This window comes from Coturnix japonica, chromosome 10, assembly GCF_054131305.1.
Source record: "Coturnix japonica strain WE chromosome 10, WE-NBRP24, whole genome shotgun sequence".
NCBI classification, from domain to species: domain Eukaryota; kingdom Metazoa; phylum Chordata; class Aves; order Galliformes; family Phasianidae; genus Coturnix; species Coturnix japonica.
In genome coordinates this window covers 14,818,082-14,837,120 of record NC_140672.1, presented here as the reverse complement: position 1 = coordinate 14,837,120, position 19,039 = coordinate 14,818,082, and the positions used below count along the sequence as shown (strand labels likewise).

At 46.3% G+C, this 19,039-nt stretch overlaps 2 protein-coding genes across 2 annotated transcripts; one reads left to right on the top strand and one right to left on the bottom strand.

Moving 5' to 3' along the window:
• Positions 1-857: 857 nt before the first annotated feature.
• On the top strand, positions 858-4,479 carry LOC146759432 (uncharacterized). The gene is made up of 8 exons (XM_085510663.1): positions 858-1,438; positions 1,620-1,739; positions 2,266-2,389; positions 2,717-2,803; positions 2,887-2,991; positions 3,303-3,442; positions 3,620-3,687; positions 4,166-4,479. Exons 1-8 carry the CDS (start codon positions 1,385-1,387, stop codon positions 4,257-4,259), a joined length of 792 nt encoding a protein of 263 aa, XP_085366789.1. The 5' UTR covers positions 858-1,384; the 3' UTR covers positions 4,260-4,479.
• Positions 4,480-9,116: 4,637 nt separating this feature from the next.
• LOC146759431 (obscurin-like protein 1) lies at positions 9,117-17,207 on the bottom strand. The gene is made up of 4 exons (XM_085510389.1): positions 17,191-17,207; positions 17,017-17,144; positions 13,881-14,147; positions 9,117-10,218 (listed from the first exon to the last, which is right to left on the bottom strand). The coding sequence occupies exons 1-4, from the start codon at positions 17,205-17,207 to the stop codon at positions 9,821-9,823; spliced, it is 810 nt and encodes a 269-aa protein (XP_085366515.1). The 3' UTR covers positions 9,117-9,820.
• Positions 17,208-19,039: the final 1,832 nt, after the last annotated feature.

Here is a 19,039-nt window from a genome sequence, read left to right as displayed (position 1 = left end):
CGCTGCGGCGTGTGTGTGAGCTGGGCACAGCCCGGACTGACCAGGCCAATAAGGTGAGCTGGGTTTGGTGCTGGGCGGCTGCTGGAAGGAGTCTGAGCAGAACAGCTGGGCTGGGGAGGAGCTCCCAGCTCAATGGAGGCCCTTCCGAGTGGCTGTTTGCAGGGGAAATTGATTCCTTGTGAGATTCTGTCACACGTTTTGGTGAGGATGATGAACTGCCATTACTGCCCTGTGTGATGCTGCAGTGCAATGGAAAGCACAGCAGTAATAATGGGGTATCAAAGTCCTGGGCTGCAGCAGGTGAGGATAAGCCCGAGTGCAGCAGCTGCGGGCACAGAAAGGAAGGAAAAAACTGCTGACCATTGGAAGGGCTCAGGCAGGCAGTGATCTCCAGTCGGACACCCTCACCTGCACTGCCAACCCTTCAGTGATGTCTGGGAGGGGTTTGCATGTGCCTGAGCTGCCCTGGGTTGGCCCTGCCATCCCACCAGGTGCTCAATCTCTGCTTCAAGCCGTGACTGAGCATCGCTGCTACAGCCCTGCAGAACTGCTGCTGGTCCCCAGCCTTTGTTTTAGACATTAGAAGGGAAGGAGAGCACAGACTTCATGGAGTGCAACTTGTGCTTTATTGACCCCCGGATCCAGCACATTTTTAACAGAACCCCCTGAAGTCCTGGTGAGATCCAGGTGCTGAGCTGGGCCGTGGGCTGTGCAGTGACATCACAAGCACAGTGAGCTCACAAGCGCTGCCTGGGGCTGCGGCTGCCACCAGTGAGTGCCAGAGCCGTGAGTGCTGCGCAGAGTGTGGACACGCTGTGTCAGCCCTCGTCCCGGCTGGCAGTGACGGTGGTGGTGGCTGCTGGTGCTACCTGCTCTCACTGACGGTGTTGCCCAGCCATTGCACTGGTGTGTTAGCTGGAAGGGAGGAGAACTGCAGCTGTGCCCAGGTAAGCCAGAACTGGAGGTTTCTCAAACGTGTGAGTGGTAGCACTGCATCCACTGCAGCTGCAGCAAGGGAAGATGATGGAGTCCTTCTCATGGCAGGAACACAAAATGTATGCTGCAAGGTATATAACTGCTGGTGGGATGGAGAACAGCACTTGCTGGGGAAGTCATGGCACTTAGACACACATTGGATCCAGAGCTGGCACAGTTCTTGCAACCAGCTGCTTCCAAGGCATTGCCCTCCTCGAGAGCCCAAACTGCATCAAAAGAAAGCTGGGAAAATGCTTATTCCTCATGATTCTTCCCATGTAGGCACTTCCTGTAGGGTTCCGGTCTGAGAGGACTCTTTGGGGATCCAAGCAGTTCGAACACAACCGTCTCTTTGCAAGAGCAGGGAATTCCTCTGGAGATAACCCAGACGGGCTCTAAGAATTTCACCATGTCTCAGCAAAGAGGCGACTGCTACTTCTACTTCTACTCCACCTGCACTAAGGTACGGTTGACTTTCTTCTGCCTGGGTTTTCTTCCATTTCCTCATGTTGAAGAGAAAGGGGTGGAGCAGGGGAGACCTGCTGGTGATGTTACCCTCATAGCGCTGCTAACAGCCTGGGCTAATGGCATGGACACGTTTCAGGCTGTGCTCTTATTTTCCTGTGGTTTCCTTGTGCTTGCAGGGAGACAGCTGCCCCTTCCGCCACTGTGAAGCGGCTCTGGGGAGCGAACGAGTCTGCAGACTGTGGATGGAGGGCGGCTGCTCGAGGAGTAACTGCAAGTTCCGTCACATGAGGATTGATGTGAGTGTTTGCCTAAAGATGTGCTTTCCAGCTTAGTCTACAACACCACTTTTCATGGCTGTGGTTGGGCTGAATGCACTTCTGCAGGCTGGATATGTTTGCTGTGAAAATCTTACTGGTTTCTGTTTCTAGAGGGGACTGGGAGGAGGTAAAGAAGGCAGAGAATTCAGTGCCTTAGGTATATCACAGCGGGAGATGTTTGCATTAGGAGCCAAAAGCATTTTCTCCCCAGATGCAAAAAGCTCGCATTGCTCAGCCTCCTAAAGCTGCTGGAGCTGGGTGGTAGGAGAGAGTGGCACTGCCCTCCTGCCAGCAGGGCTCGGTTGTGCCCTATCGGGCCTTCTCCATCCTGGATTTCTCCAGAGCAGTTCATTCTGGCTGCTTGGAGTAGTGAAAGGAGGGGCAGGAAATGAGGGTACAGAGCTAAGGCTCCACACAATGGTTTCTGATGGCTGTTGGAGCGCGGCATCTCCCTGCAGACCTGATGTGCCTGTTTCCATGGCCCTTCCTTTCCTTCTCTCTGCAGAAGCAGCGCAGTTTGATTCCCTGCTTCTGGGAGAACCAGCCCGGAGGCTGCCAGAAACCACACTGCGCCTTTCGCCACCTGAAGGAACGCGGTGGGAACAGACCGACTGCGCTGCTGAGCCACAGTGAGTGTCCGATGGCGTGAAGCATGAAAGGCTCAATTCTGAATGTCAGTTCTGAGCGGGTGCAGGATGCATGTCACCATTCACTGGGGAGGCAGGGGAGAGTCGTGATAGTGAAATATCCGTCTGTGCTTTGGCTGTCAGAGCAGCGCTGGGCTTTTTCTGGAGTGAGGAAGATGCACTGCAAGTCTGTGCTGACTGCACAGCATTTGGGCAGCGGAAGGCAAATGTAACAAACAGTGCTTGAAAATGTGAAGCTTGTGGTTGACTGTGCTCAAACCTGCCCCCAAAGAGACGCTCATCAATCATTCCTTGTTTCCTTTCTGCCAGAAGTTGACACCAGTGGCCTTCCTCCAAAGAGCGGCCTTGCAAAAAGTCTGGGGAACCAGACAGAGGTTGACAAGGCACCAGAGAGAGGTACAGATACTCAACAGGCTCCTGGGTTTGATGCACTGTTTTTCTACTGAGATCTGACTGTTCTTTCCCGGGACTCTTTGCAGTTGACATCCCAGTTTCCTCCCATGGCCCAGCTGGACTAAAACGCAAACGGTCGGAGGAGGAGAAGGGAAAAGCAGGGGAATCACCCTGCAAGAAAAGAGTTAAAGGTGAGCACGAGGAGCTCGTTACGGTGCCTCAGAAAAGCAGTGCTGTCATTTTGCATTGCTCTCTGTCAGACTTTTCCTTGCCCTGGATTATTACTGAGTGCAGCTATTGGGTTTCTTTGTTCCTTTGTATGCGTTGTTGGTACACAGAGATGACCGTGTGCAAAACATGGCTGAGAATCCCGGACAGGGCAATGCAATTCCACTGGCCAAATGTATTTAACTTTGTGGAAGGGTGGTGGGACTGATAAGAGAACTTGATCTCTCTTGAGGCGCAGCAAGACAGTTCCAGCTCTCTCTTCCTTTTACTTTAGGTGGGCGCAGGGTCTCTGTGAGGCCCATTGATTGGAAAAACACCTTCCCCCCAACGCGGAGACAGAAACGAAAAGCCGCAGAAATTCATCCATCTGCTGCTGAGGACGCGGATGAGCCCCCAGCTAAAAAACTACCAATGGTAAGAGCAGTGGCAAAAGCAGTAGTGGATATGAAAGGTTTACATTGCCCTTGAAGAAAAGGAAGAAATTCCAAGTGTTCTACAGCTCTTCTGTTTCCCTTGAAGGCAGCAGATGTCTCACAAGGTACTTGTGGAAACTCTGACCCGTGCTTCATACTCTGTCTTGTTTCTTCCTAGGAGACTCTTGCTTCAGTCCCGCCCGAATACACCGTGCTCAGCACCGAAGTCATAAAGCTTCCAAGCAGGTGATGACCACAACTTGTTCTTCCTTAATGCCCTTTTCCCATCAGACAGAAGTTCTTTCACACTGGGGGAAAATGGGGTGTTTGAGATGTGTCATGGCATAATGCAACAAAGGAAGAGGTCATCTGAGATCATTGAAACTGCTTTGTCAAAACCTCTGCTGAGTTCATGGGGAAAAGTACCTCAGCCAGCAAGCAGGATTTTGCAGAGGAAGATTTCTTGACATGTTTACAGACAAAGCATTGAGGGTGGCAATGTGTTTCTGCTACAAAGCCCAGCCCCTGATTGCCAGACTCAAACTGCTCTACTTGAACAGATGAAAAAGGCACCTGCTGGTTTCCTTAACTCCAAAAGCAGCCGCAGGTTAATCGAATCACCATCCCTATGTGGGTGTGAGGGGCGGGAGGGTCAACTACAGACCTCAGAGCTGAAAGCACATCTCAGAAATGTCACGTAGATTGTTCTTTTCCTTCCCACAAGTCTGGAGCTGCTCCCAGGAAGCCACGCAGACCCCATGGCACAGCCAGAGGAATCCAACACTACATCATGTTCCTCACAAGGGGCAGAAAATTAGCAGCTGAGCTGCACAGGGGCAGGGGAAGCAGCCATCACTGAAGACAACAACCTTGAGGAGCTTCTGATGGAGCTCACAGAAGAACTGGAAGGAGAAACTGATGTGACGTTGAGGATGTGGATGAGCTCCTTCTGGACCTGTCCGACATGACGGCTTAACACCATCGCCTGATTGGACAGTTTAAAACAACAACAATTAAAACCAGCCCTGTTCCTTTCCAGCCCTGCTCCTTTTTGTTGTTACTCTGTGGGTATTTCTGAGACTCTGCACAGAGTCTTAAAGCCGAGTCAAAGCAGTGACAATCAGCACTGACTGCATCCTGTTCTGATTTCCTTGTGGCTCTGAGTTCAGGTCCTGCACCCGCCACCAGCTCTGGGTGCTGCTTCAGCATCGAGGGCACAAAGCTCCTCTGTGGGCACAGAACGGCGTCCATCCAGGGCTGAAACTTCCTCCTTCCTTCACCCTCAGCAAAACTCTGCCTTGGGCCCAATGGGAGCTCTGCTGTTCTGATTCCTTGGGCAACCCTTTGAGAAGGCAGTTACAGTGGGCTCAATAACTGAGGCTGAAGCACAGCACTCAGGGCAGGGGCTCATGGGGGAACACAACAACGGGGGATTCAGGAGCTGGGGGCAAAGCCACTGTGCAGGGAGCGGCCCCAGCAGCCGCCGTGGCTTCGTGGTACCCCGGTGGTCGGGGCCTGGGTGGCCTCTGGCGGCGGCATTGCTGGCACAGCCCTTATGTTCCTTTCCATTCCCTCCCGTTCCCCATCCCATCCCACCCCATCCCATCCCCATCCCATCTCTATCCCATCCCATCCCCATCCCCATCCCCATCCCATCCCATCCCATCCCATCCCATCCCCATCCCGTCCCTTTTCGTTCCTCCCCGCCCACCCAGCGGGGAGGATGCGGGATCATCTATGAAGGTGCGGGGCCGGGCAGGGCTGCGGGGTGTCCGTGCTGCAGGTGCCATTGCCATGGCTTTGCCCCATGTTTGGCTTTAGCGTCCTTCTACTCCATCGGATCGGATAGGACCGCGCTCCGCCCGCAGCGCAGAGCACTGAACTCACCACACCAGGTCTCCGAGCCTCAGACTCACGGTCGCCATCTTACCAACACCGCGCAATGCACCACAGGACAGCACAGCACCACGAGGGGCGGGGGCGGCGGAGACGGTGATTGGATAGTAGCGGTCACGTGGGCGGGAGGGCTGTCCTTCTTGCTGCATAATCAAGTTTCTGCCAGCCTGTAAGACTTCCCCACGTAGATACCACTTGGGAGGTTTCACAGAAGGAACAGATATCTCGCATTCAAATTTGGCTTCTTCAGGCTCAGTCACATCCTCATCACACAGCTCCTTTACTAGATTAATGGATTGCTCTTTAAGAAGGATGGAACAAGAGAAAGCAGATATTTAGAAAGAATGTAAAAAACCCTTACATTATCACCCTACTTACTCACGTCAGCATTACTGCACATGAACACTACACCTATCACCTCAAAATGCCTTAAAAAATCATTAAAAAATAATAGAAAGAAAGGAATGTTGTTAAGAAGTCAGACAATAAAACTGACAACCTGAAGAGAGCCCAGATCTTCTGATTCCCAGTTCAACATCCAAATCAAACCATGACCTTCCCATCCCGATATCAAACTCCTCGCATTACAAAATGGAAAAGAGGTTCAATGAAACACGAACACTGATAAATACTTTGGTTAAATACAGCAACTTAGCTCTGAACAACAAGTTTTCACCTAGTAAAGGTCTCTGTAGCTCAAATGTAATGACTCAACTTAGGAGAAATTCCTTTTCCAGGATGTTCTTGCCCTTATCATTCTAACAGTGGCAAAGCTGGGGACTGAACTCTTGAGTAGTGTGCTAACTCAAATGTCTCCATTTTCTTTATCACACTTAACATCATATATATACCCTAACATTGTATATATTAAAAAAAACCCAAAACCTGTGCACTTCTGAAACAGACAGAGAAAATGAAGAAAAAGTCAAGCTATGTTTTTTATCCCTCAACGTTCAAACACAAATCTGAAGACTAAAGGTAGAAAATCAACCTCCTAAGAAAATAATCTGTTTTACTTAGCAAAAGTAAATCCCAAAAGACAAGCTGGAGATTTTGTGGGCACAAAGGTAGGTAGGTAGGAGTTTTTATTTCTGTCAAAGGTCCTGGTGGTGTTTAACTTCCTTGACATTAAAGCAAAGGATGTTAGCTGGTTTATAACATAATTTAAGTGAAATCATCATCAGAAGCATAGTTACCTTCAACTGTAAGATGGGCACGAGATTCTGCCCTTTATGCTACAAATTTGATTTCTGCTGCATCATTGACTTGGACACGTGTGTAAGTCAGCAAGTAGGTCTTTACTGAAGCAGAGAACCACAGAGTCACTAAGGCTGGAAAAGACCACTAAGGTCATCTAGTCTAACCTCCAACTCATCCCTACCAAACTGTGCTCTTGAGAGCAAACCCACAACTATACTTGGCTTCCTTGAGCAAAGAGTTCTGAGGCACATGGCCAGGCTGAGCATCATCCATCTGGTTTCACAGAATCACTGCCTGTTCTCTCATGTCAGTGAAACCACCCATTCCCCCACATCCACATCCCCACCAAAGTGTAATCTAAACATGGCTTCTACAAGGACTGACCGAATGCGGCCACCGTCACCATTAAAGTACCGGAGACAGAAGGATCACACTCACTGTCAGACAAAACCTCTTTGGAGAGGTGAACTGACTGCCCTGGTCACCCCCACTTTGGAAAGAACTGCACTCATTTCCTACCTGCTCCTGGCAGTGTGGGATGGTGGGATAGCATCACACTTCCCACACTAAGCTTCCCACCATGTCACTTGTTCCACCATAACCTCAGTCCCAAAACAAAAGGGGAACTCGCTTCTGAACTTTCTTCACTTCATTTCAGATGTCCTTTCTGCTTGATCTCCAACCCACAACCCACTCAGGAGAAAGATCTCCCTCTTACACCCTACCATCTTGCCGCATTCTCATGTTGTCATCAGCCTTCAGCTTGTAGTCATCTTTGTACCACTGGCTCTGAACCTCATCGTGTGAAATCTCACAGACAAAAGATTCACTCCCATATTCATTCACTTCCACATCTTCCAGTGGTTTAACAATCTTGATATCTCCAGCTGTGAAACACTAGAGATATATTTGTCAGGGTATTTCCAGAACTGAGTGCAGCATCTTTTCCTTACACATATTTGCTTGGAAAATAAGTAGGATTATGTTTTATTCTAAACCATCATCCAGTCCTGATTCATTTCTCTCTTCAACACGGTAAATGCATTATTGCCTTTGAACTTAAAGATAGACTTACTAGCTACAATGGAGCTCTCTGCAAACACTTTTCACGGAAACCAGAATCTCATTTATTCTAAAACTCTTCAAGCAAAATTAAGGTTAGAAAAACAATAGGATGGAATGAATCTTTAAGGTCATTTAGTTCCAATCCCCCTGCTATAGGCAGGGACACCTCCCTCCAGACCAACTCTTCTTAACAGGGTCAAGGCTTCTCTCAAATCATTCTCCTCTAAGCCTGTGCCTGTGCTTGGGATTGCCCTGACCCAGGTGCAGGGCCTTGTACTTGGCCACACTCAAGTTCATGAGGCTGCCAAGGGCCCACCTCTCCAGCCTGTCCAGGTCCCTCTGAGTAGCATCCCTTCCCTCTGGCACATCAACAGCACCGCTCAGCTTGGTGTCATCTGCAAACTTGCTGAGGCTGCATTTGATTCCACTGTCCATGTTGCCTACAAAAATGTTAAATAACACTGGTCCCAACACCACCCTCCACCTGGACACTGAGCTATTGACTGCAACTCTCTGAGTGTGACCATCCAGACAGTTCCCTATCCTGCAACTGGTCCATCCATCAAAACCATTTTTCTCCAGTTTGGTGACCAGGATGTCATGCAGGACGGGATCAAATGCTCTGCACAAGTCCAAGTAGATGATGTCAGTTGCTCTCCCATTATCCACTGATGCTGTTACTCCATCATGAAAGGCCACCAAGTTTGTCAGGCATGGCTTGACCTGGAGGAAGCCATATTGGTTACCACCAATCTCCTCATCTTTATTTTCCAAACAACAAACCTGTCTGAACCATTGGCTTCTCTGCATGCTCATCATTAGTCTCTCCTTAGCTTGTGTGCCCACAATGTATGGGGAATGTCAGCCACAAATCTTACCTAGGGGACGTCTTTGCTTCAAAATCCCTTGAACATCACACAATCCATTTTAAATCTCCAGGTCTGCACTTATTTATGTCAGAATCAGACCATATTTCTGTGCTGCTATTTCCCTTTCATTCTGAAGGGCTCGGATACAACTTGGATTAACCTCAGGAGCAGAGTTCCTGCATAAAACAGCCAGTACTGAAACAGCAACCCAACCTGGTTGCAGACTGAGAGAGAAAATGAGAGTTCACCACTTGTGAATAATGAGACTTCTCTTATTTCCCTGGGAAGTAATGCCCCCTTTTTTACTTTGATGGAGCTCTTTCCTATCCTAGAAGGGAAAATATCAAGTCAGATCTCCATGAGTCCTTCCATCTCTGCACTGAGCAAAGGCAGCCTTCAGATCTATGCTTAATTCACCCACTTCCCTAGAATTAATGGAACTGTGCTTACTGGAACATATGCTGAAGCTTAAGCACAGTGCAGTGTTTTCAACATGTAGGAATGGCTATAGAAAATTCAGAAATTCTGGCTGACCTATGACAGCTTAAAGCACTGCAGAGGACTGTTAACAAGCTCGTTTGTACATCATCTTGAATAAATGACGTTATCCCCAAGTAAGGGAAGGAACAACTGAGCACCAGGGAGGTACACAAAGTGCCAGAGCAAATTCTCACACTGTCAGGTGCAAAGAAAACTGAGATTTCACCCTAAAACCCAGTTCACAACAAGGCTACAAAATCCTGGCTGACAATTTCTGTGTTAGAGTTGAAGCTCAAGACTCTACTCCAACCAACAATATTTTGTACAGCAAGACCTCAGGAGTTCACAAGAAACCCAAAACAAACTTCAATTTAAACTTGATAAATGAACTCAGGACATAATAACAAAGAGTGCTGATCTGGGCAAGTAAAAGACCATAGAGAAAAGAGAGCAGTGCAAAAGCTATCAGGCAAAAGCTCAGACTCGCATCCCTTGGAAGTGAAATTAAAGGCTCTCATTCATTTCCAGAGAAGTCAGAAAGGAAAATTCCATTACATGCCATACCTTGAACCACTTGATGTCCACCTTGGGCCTGGACAGCTCACACTCAAATGTGACCTTGTCCTTCTGAGTGATGCTAATGTCTGCCAATGGTTTGCTGATTTACAAAGGCAATTCTGAGAAGTAGAAAGAAGGATGTGTATTTAGTTGGGAATGAGGTCTCTAGGAGCATCTGGCATAAAGAATAATGAAAGGCAGTGCCTACTCTCCATGCTTATTAGAGCTTGAAATTAACAACAATAAAACCTGCAGTTTTGAGCCCATTATCATTACTTGTGCTAGGGACAATCATGTTACAACAATCCTCTTCATATTGGAGGGATATTCTGGTGGCAATGGCCCAGTGCATAACATTCTTTGCAGCTGGAAGGAAAGCTGGTTCTGCTGTTCAAGTAATCTGGGACAGGAGCAGATAATGACACCTTGCACCAACCAATACCAGTCACAGTGAGCCTCCCCGATGAATTAATGCCTTCTGCTTTAAAGGAAATGAGTCCTGCATCTTCAAGGGTCACAGAAGAAAGTGTCAAGGAATGTTTCTTCCCCTGGACACCCATCGTGATATTTGGTGCAGGCTTCAGCCGCACGCCGTCCTTCTGCCAAGTCCCTTCCACATCCTCATGGGACACCTCCACCGAAAAGGTGACAGTTCCCTTCTCAGGGAATTCCAGGGGCTGCAGACCTTTCACCAGCTTCATCTGCCACACTGAAAGACAATGGGGACAGGTTGGAGATCTCACACCAGCAGCTGAGAAATAGAATCATCAAAGGAATCAGAGAAAGGTGTAGGTTGGAAGGGACCTTTGAGATCATCCAGATCCAACCCCCCCCTGCTGTAGGCAGGGATGCTTCCCTCTACACCAGATTGCACAAAGCCCCATCCAGCCCGGCCTTGAATGCTTGAATAGCATCAGGACTTCCAAAACAAGTTACTTCCCTCTTCCTCTCCCAGGTACAGTATCTGCCAATTAAGCAACAGCCTTTGCAAAGAAGAAAACTTGTTCATAACCAGGTCCATGGGTGCTCTTAAATGGATTCTTCCAGATGGAAAAAACATTTCAGGTGGCCTCCTAGATTTTACCCCTTTTTGTGTTGCACACAAGACTGAAAAGAAATTACTTTTGCAAAGTTCTTCTTGTCATAAGGAAACAAACATTTGGGGAATGGCAGAATGGGGTAAAATTTACCGTCACGTCAAGAAATTTGAAATATCACTCACATGTTCTTGGTGTGATGTTTCTGCTATAATTATTTGGACTAATTAAGCTTTTCCCTGAAGAAAGCCTAGAAGTATATCACAAGAAGGACCAACTTACCCATGACCTTTTATTTGTCTTACTCAAGCATCTCCTCCTGACCAAAACTGACAATAAAATATTCAGCCAGACTACAGGTTTGAGCAGCTGGGTTGTTTCTAGGATCTCCTGCAATCTCAAGCTTGGAACACACACTTGTCTTTTGACTAAGTGTCTTTTACAGTGCAGTAAAACAACAGGTTTTCACATGGCTATTCCTCATTTACCTTGCTCTGAAATCATTCACAAACCATGCGGGATCAGTCCAGGGAGAAGGGGAGGAGAGGGGAAGGGAAAGGGGAAGTCCACTGTCCTCTAAAATCAGGCTTCTTAGCCTAAAGCTCAACAGCAAATAGCAGTCCACTTCCCCACATTGCTAGACTCCGAGCATTTAAAGAACATCAGCTTACCTCATTATGAGCTCTAACATAGCCAAAGGAATTCACATATTCAAATATTCTCTTGAGTGATGAGAAATATGGAGCATAACTTCAGACTTCTGCTGTTCAACTCTCACTTCTATCATCAACCAGGGTAACAGTTCAATGCTGTTTTAGATGGAAGACTCATACTTTAAATAACTCAGCTCATTAAGGCTTGGATTCCCTACTACAATTAGCTAAATTCCAGTTTGGATCATGCTTCACCTTGGATCACTTAGGGATTCAGCCACGTAATGGAACTAACTCAGTTTGTCTACAGAGAAGCTGTTTTCTATAGCAACAATAAGCTGGGATTGCAACTGGATGTCGGGAGAGCACAAATCCCGCAGTTATCCTGTACCAACATCCTCTCCTTCCATCAGAACTGCAAGTTTTTAAACCAGACTCATGCAAGCTTGCATGACACACCTTGTGCAAAACTGTTGGCAGCCATCAGGACAGCCAGTTGCTTCCTGTATAGACACTTTTCCATCAGTTTGGGTTTTTTGCCTCGCTAGAACAACATCCAGTGGTGAAAACTCACACAGCTGAAGCAACCACGCTGATATACCGCAGTCACTGGAGGTGCTCAAGAGCCACGGGTATGTGGCACTGGGGACGTGGTTAGTAAGTCCAGTGAGGGTGGGCTGGGTTGGGCTCAGCTATCTCAGTGGTCTTTTCCAGCCTTGTGTCCAACTTGTAAGAGGGAATGAAGCAGCAAACTGCCCAGCACTGAGCTGCATTCTTCCGACATGTGGTATCAATGAAGTGCTGTATTTCCCTATCTTCTCTGGAACTATTATTCATCTAACCTAACTGAAACAGTAATCCTGAACCTAGATATAAATCAGGATCATAGTCACCCGTGGTTCCTTATATATTCAGAAATACACTCTAGAGGGTAATTCAGTGCATCTAGAAATTCAAGTAGTCTCTGAAGGTCTTTGTATTTTCCAATGTCTGTTGGCCGCAGAAGTATGTGAAGTGATGCACATGGCCCAACGATCAGCACTGACAATCAGCTGCAAGTTAATATCTGCGGGTTGTTTGGTTTGTTTGCTTGTCTGTTTTATTTCCTACAACCATTCAGTTTGGAGAAAAGATGAGCAACTGCCAATAGAAGTGATAAGTGCACATTTTGGGACACAGAAGCAGAACTTTGTGACAACTGTCAGCCCAGAATATGTTGATGATGAAGTTGTCCTAACAGTGCATGCCAGTGATTTGACAAACCCTGCTCGGTATGACACAGTTTGTCTTCAATTTTTGGTATCTTTGATTCCCAGTTGGCTCTTAGGCAAAAAAAAAAAAAGCCACCCAAACAACCTAGTCCTCATCTCATCCTTCCCATCCAGCTGCTGCCTCACAGAAGGGGTAAAATAAAAACTCTCTTGGACTAGCAGAGAGATTTACAATGGAGTAACTTAAGTAAGGATGGGAGACTGAAGGTGTTGGGGAAGACATCCAGGCTTTAGCTACAGGGCATGCATGCAAAATCACAAAACAAAGGCCAGTCAGAGAAATCAGAGCTTCGTCAGAATTAATGGGGTTGTTTCTACATGCCCACACTATCTGCCAGTGTAAACCCTTCCAGTGAAAAAAAGGAAAGCTACATATAGGTGGGGAGAAATGTTGGTGAAATTATTTGTGATATTTTTTGCTAATAATATGCTTAAAATCCTGGAGCAAGACTTAAAGTTAAGCAACTCACTCTATGTAAGTAGACTTACAGAAGGGAACCATAAAGCTTATGGAAGGGAACTGTCAAGCTAATCCACAGCTAAAACAGAGTAGAGACGAATTGCAGGAGCTTCTTTACTTTGCACAAGTGTGAGCTTTAACCACTGCTGAGCTCCTAGTACAAAAGTCTGAACCAATGCAACAAACCAACCCGTCCATGTTGTACAGAAGAATGTACTGACACCACCAGAACACAAAATTCTATGGCTGAAAATACCCGCAAAAATCATCCAGCCCTTCTCCATTGCTCCAGGACATGCTCAGCTCTTTGTGACACAGATATTTCACTAACCTTTTCTGAATCCCACAGTGAAGGCTTCAAAGTCCCTCCAAATGACATATCCAGTCATCCAACCATTAAAAAGCTTTTCTGTTGTAGAACTTGCATCTTTGTCATTGCATTTGAAGTCCCTTATTTCTGCACAGAGAACAGATTGTTTGCTTCCACTTTCTAAAAGCCTTTTATATACTCAAAGCCTGCTATCATATTATATATGAGCACCTTCAAAGAGCCAACAGAGTCAATGATTTCATTGGAAGCATCAGATTTTATGACTCGCAGTAAGTGATCACCATAACTCACACTCACATCTCCTGCGTGTAGAGGAGATCCTCCTTGCATCTACAAAGATGCAAGAAGAAAAGAGGCAAAGAAGGGGTAAAATAAATCCCATCTTACATTTGGGATGCTTAATTCCAGCCTTGAAGGCTGATTTGCCCACTTAACAGCTGTGCTCTTCAGAAGCAGTTGTTCCACAGTTATTTAGAGAGAAAGACAGGTTTTGTACTTGGTTGTTAGCACAAAGAACAGCATAAACACACAAATGAACTCAGCTTTGCAGTGTTGTAATGGCTGATGAGGGAAGCCAAGGATCCTTCCACACTGTCAGCCTTCATTTCCAGAGACATACCTTTGGGGGTGATGGTAATGCTGCTCTTGTCATCTCTGGACTCACACAAGTACTCTCCCTCATCCTCAGCCCGGATCCCTCTTATTGTCAGGGTTCTTCTGACCCCTTCCTCATCAATCTGGAAACGTTTGCTGGGTTTGATCTCAACTGCATTCCTGCGCCACACCACCTTCCCTTTGGCATGGCTCACTTCACAGCTTAAAGTGACACTGCCTCCAATCTCAGCATTAACAGCTTCGAGCTTCTTGGTGAACTTCACTGGGATTTCTAAGATGCAGAGGAAAGAAAAGAACTATGAGAATGATGACACCAAGCTGAGTGGTGCAGTTGATACGGTGGAGGGAACAGATGCCATTCAGAGGGACCTTGACAGGCTGGAAAGCTGGGCTCGGGTGAACCTAATGAGGTTCAACACGGCAAAGTGCAAGGTTTTGCACTTGGGGCGGAAGAACCCCAGGCACCTGTACAGGCTGGGAGGAGTTGTCCTTGAGAGCAGCTCGGCAGAGAAAGACCTAGGGGTCCTGATAGATGAGAAACTTAACATGAGCCAGCAGTGCGCTCTGGCAGCCCAGAAAGCAAATGGGATCCTGGGCTCCATCAGGAGAGGGGTGGTCAGCAGGGATAGGGAGGTGATCGTCCCTCTCTACTCTGCTCTTGTGAGGCCCCATCTGGAGTACTGTGTCCAGGTGTGGAGCCCTCAGTACAAAAAAGATATGGAGATTTTGGAAAGGGTCCAGAGGAGGGCCACAAAGATGATCAGGGGGCTGGAGCACCTCCCCTATGAGGACAGGCTGAGGGAGTTGGGTTTGTTCAGCCTGGAGAAGAGAAGGTTGCGGGGTGACCTCATTGCAGCCTTTCAGTACCTGAAGGGAACTTACTCCCAGGAGGGGAGTAAACTCTTCGAAAGGGCTGATAATAGCAGGACTAGGGGAAATGGTTTTAAGTTGAAGGAGGGAAGATTTAGGTTGGATGTTAGGGGTAAGTTCTTTACTAGAAGGGTGGTTAGGTCCTGGAACAGGCTGCCCAGTGAGGTTGTGGATGCCCCGTCCTTGGAGGTGTTCAAGACCAGGTTGGACGGGGCCCTGGGCAACCTGATCTAGTAAATGTGTATGTTTGGTGGCCCTGCTAGGCAGGGGGGTTGGAACTACATGATCCTTGAGGTCCCTTCCAACCCGGGTAATTCTGTGATTCTGTGATTCTGTGATTCTGTAATGCACAAGTTAACAAACGTGTTCTACAAAACCAAATGAAAAACCCCATGAACAGACACACTCGGGGATCATGGCAGGCTGAAAGAAATCCAAAAGATAGAAATCTGGAGATATTATCAGCATGGAATTATATTATCATTCTATTTCTGCAATGTAAGAACAGCGCCTTAAAGAGACTTAAAGACTACCTTCCAGTGTCTCTAATCTTCTACCTAATGAGATGTGTGGTGGTTTTTTGCTGCTATTGTCGGTTGGTTGGGATTGTCTCTTATTGCTGGTTTTATTGTTCTGTTTTTTAGCATCAGAGTCTAATTTGCCTGACTACCATTAAAAATCTGTACAGATGGAAGAACCCCAGCAGCCACAGTTGTATTTCATGTCACTGGAGACACAGCCAATGGAATCAGAGATCTGGGAATGTGACACATTCAACCTGTTGACATGACCTGCTAGCAACCACTCCCATGCAGTAACAGCCAAAGGGAGCTGGTGGGGTGCATGCCAGCTGCAGATTTCTCCAATGTGGGTGTCTGAAGGGACACAAACCCCATTCTACATCCTCCTCATCAGCTCTGACATGCTTAGCAGAGTCAGGAAGAGCTGAGGCTCTGAACACAACCTACCAACTGCTTTAGGAAGAGATAGAAACTGGGTGATGACAGTGAAAAGCAAACACCAGAAAAGAACCCATCATAGTCCCTGAGCTCTCAAGTGGCCAGCAGAGGACAAACTTGGATCTCTGGAGGCAAGAAGGTCTTTTCTGGTCTATGCTGGGGATGCTACAGCAGCTGCAACAGCAATTCAAGCGTAAAGGTTGGAACAGCTTGTAGAATAGACCAATCTTCTTCACTTCATCCTCCCATAAGAAAAGAGCAGCTGTAAAAAAGGACACAACTTGCAGGCTTCTACCTCCTTACCTTTCACTTCTAGAATTCTAAAACTAACTGAGAAGTATTAATACGCTGAGTATGGCCTAAGTAAGGCATATTTTCTATTCATTCTACTCCCAATCTCTTGGCCTCTTCATCTTGTACAACACTTTGCCACAGAACTGGGCAGTTCTGGGACACACAGCAGCAGAGAGGATTGTCTTAATCACCTTCCTCCTTATCTCTTTCTCTGCTCTTCAGAACATCCCATGCCTGCTTTCAGCTTCTGCTCACTGACACAGATCAGGTGATGAGGCATGCAAAGATGAACAAAATCTATATAGAAGTTCCTTAGTCAAAAATATTCCACAGCCACATTTTCACCTCACTACCACTACATTAAAAAGGAGAATCCAATTAGTGGTGTGGGTCATTGATGTTGTTCCAGGGGGAATTGTGGCTGTTCCATGCCCACAGTGTAGAAGACAGACAGTCTTCCTCTAAGCCACATAAACAGCTGCTTAGTGCTCCCAAAGCGAATATCAGCTCTTCTGTTAAAACAAAGTGTCAAATCTAGGCAAGAAAGAACCTAGGAACTGAAGGAACCAAGAGGGTCCTTGAACACCAGTCCCATGGTTGCAAGTCACTATGCAAACATATTGAACCCAAAAGAACATCTGTCCTGCAGGCAACCAAAACCTGAGTTCCTTTTACTTAAGACCCACTGTGAAACATCAGAACACATAAACATGTGATAGTCAAACCACTGGCTGCCTTTTCATGACACAGAACAGTACTCCTGGCTTCCTGATGGAAGGTTGGGAACATGCAGCCAAAGGGACAGGATCAAAGGCCTCCCTGAAATCTAGAAAGATTACATCCTTTTCCTTCATACACTGAGTCGGTGGCCTTATCATAGAACAAGATTTGATGACCAAGACTGGTTGCACACATGCTCCCTCACCGATGTTTAGGCCATCAGACTGTTTACCCGGGCAGAGCTTCAGCACACAGAGGCATTTTGACCAGAACCTTGTGCTGAACTCTAAAACTTACCCCCAGGCTTCCTGACTGTGTGGTACTGGCACGTCCTCTTTGGGATGGAATTCTCAAGGGAATGTGCTTGCCACGAGCCTTCTGAGACTGAAGCAAGAGCTAGGTTGCCACAACTGGTCGTAATTCTGCTAGAAAACAAGAGGATGTAGATCTCTTCAGAAACATTGTCAGTACAAAGACAACTTCTGCATGTCTGCCATATTTTCCCCTTGATGTGCAACCTTCACGTCTGATCACATTAGGGTAGTTTCAGGCCTCAGCTGATTCACACAATATGTAAGAGATAAAGAAGCAGACTATTCTTGTTTTTGCTTGAAAGTTAGTGTATTGTACAATTGCTGGAAGTGAAATCTAAAGCTGGTGCCAGAATCTCTCTACTGAAGTGAATGGCAAAGCTCCTACTAATTCAGTTTGTACAGCATTTCAGCTGGACTCCCATTTCTGGGGCCAAGTTTCAGCCCAGCTCCAAGGAGCATCGACATTCAGCTGGATTTTCAGCAGCTTTTTGACTACTATGAGAACCGTGGGTACAATGCTTGAGAGACTCAGTGTAGTATAATAAGCTTGAATTACTTATCAGGCATTAGAAGTCCTTTGAATTAAGACTGTGATAATATCATATCACAGACTTGAACTGAAGAACTTTTTCCCCTTGTAGGTCGATCGTTCTCTTTATTCCCTGTACCTAAAAAAGAAGTAACAGTGACTCCACTATTGATCTTGCCTAGATAAAACTTACATTTTACATCTAGTCTTACTAAGGTTATATGGAAATCTTAACAATCCTTCAAATTCTACCACTTTCTATTTAACAGAAAGACAACTCAATTTCAAGAGACAACTTTCAGATTCAGGTTAAAGCCAGAGTACCCATCATGTTTTAAATCTCTTCTACAGCTTGGAATGTCATTATTGACTTTTATACAGCATCTCTAGAAGCACTCAGTTCAGCTTTTCTCATTTATTTTCTAAAGTTACTGGAATTAATTTATTTCCTGAAGTATTTGTGAACTGTAATTCCCCAAATTTCCTTGGTTGTCCTACCTGATGTGTTGATATTTTCCACCTATCAGTGAATCATTTCAAAGCAGGGAGTTAAGCCAGCATGTGACATCTGCTGTTCATCCATCAGTTTCTGTTTTGAGTCTGCCTGGACTTCCAGAGATTCAAAAGGATTTCAGCATGGTAAAAAAATAACAAAAAGGCTGAGAAAACACAATTAAAGGAGAAAAAAGGAATAAATGTGAACTTCAGAAATGCAGTTATTAGGTAGACTATGAAGTTCTGCAGTGGTAACTTACCTCTGAAAGGTGTGAAATATTTCATGTTTGAGAATAAGTGAGTGTTAGAGTCTGTTAATACAGTAAGGTTATTTACTGTAGGAGTGGGCTTAAATACAGAGAATTACTGACATACGTTTATTACCTCTGACGTTAATGCTGATCTACTCTCTCTTCTCTTGTTGTGAAACACAGAAAGCTCTGTTACACAGTCTTCATCAAGGTGTCCCAGCTGCAAGAATAAGACCTATACTGAGGAAACAGCTTTCAAGTCATCTCACAGCCCAATCTCACCGTGGTAGTGTTCTGCTGTGCAGCAGTCAATAATTAGCCATGATTTCAGATTCTTTTTTAAATAGTGTTATGGCTACATATTACAAGGAGTAAACAGAAAGAGTCATCCAACTTCAGCAACTAGTCCCTCTGTGGCAACAGGTCCTGAGTTCTGAATTCAAGTACAAAAGCCTGTCAGCAGATGAGACCTTTTACTAGAGCAGAAGTGACGCTTCTATCTCTTCTTGATTCCTACTTCCATGGCGTGCACAGCATGCTGTGCTGCATGCACAGCACAGCTGTTCTTCAGAGCAACAGTGGCACCCAGTGACCAACAGCAGCCATTGTCTGCAAATACACAGCAACTTCCCAGGATCTGCAGCAACAATCTCCCCACACACTCCACTGCACACAGACACTATGACCCTGATTAGACTCAAGCAGCAGACTTAAAACAAGTCAGAGTTTTA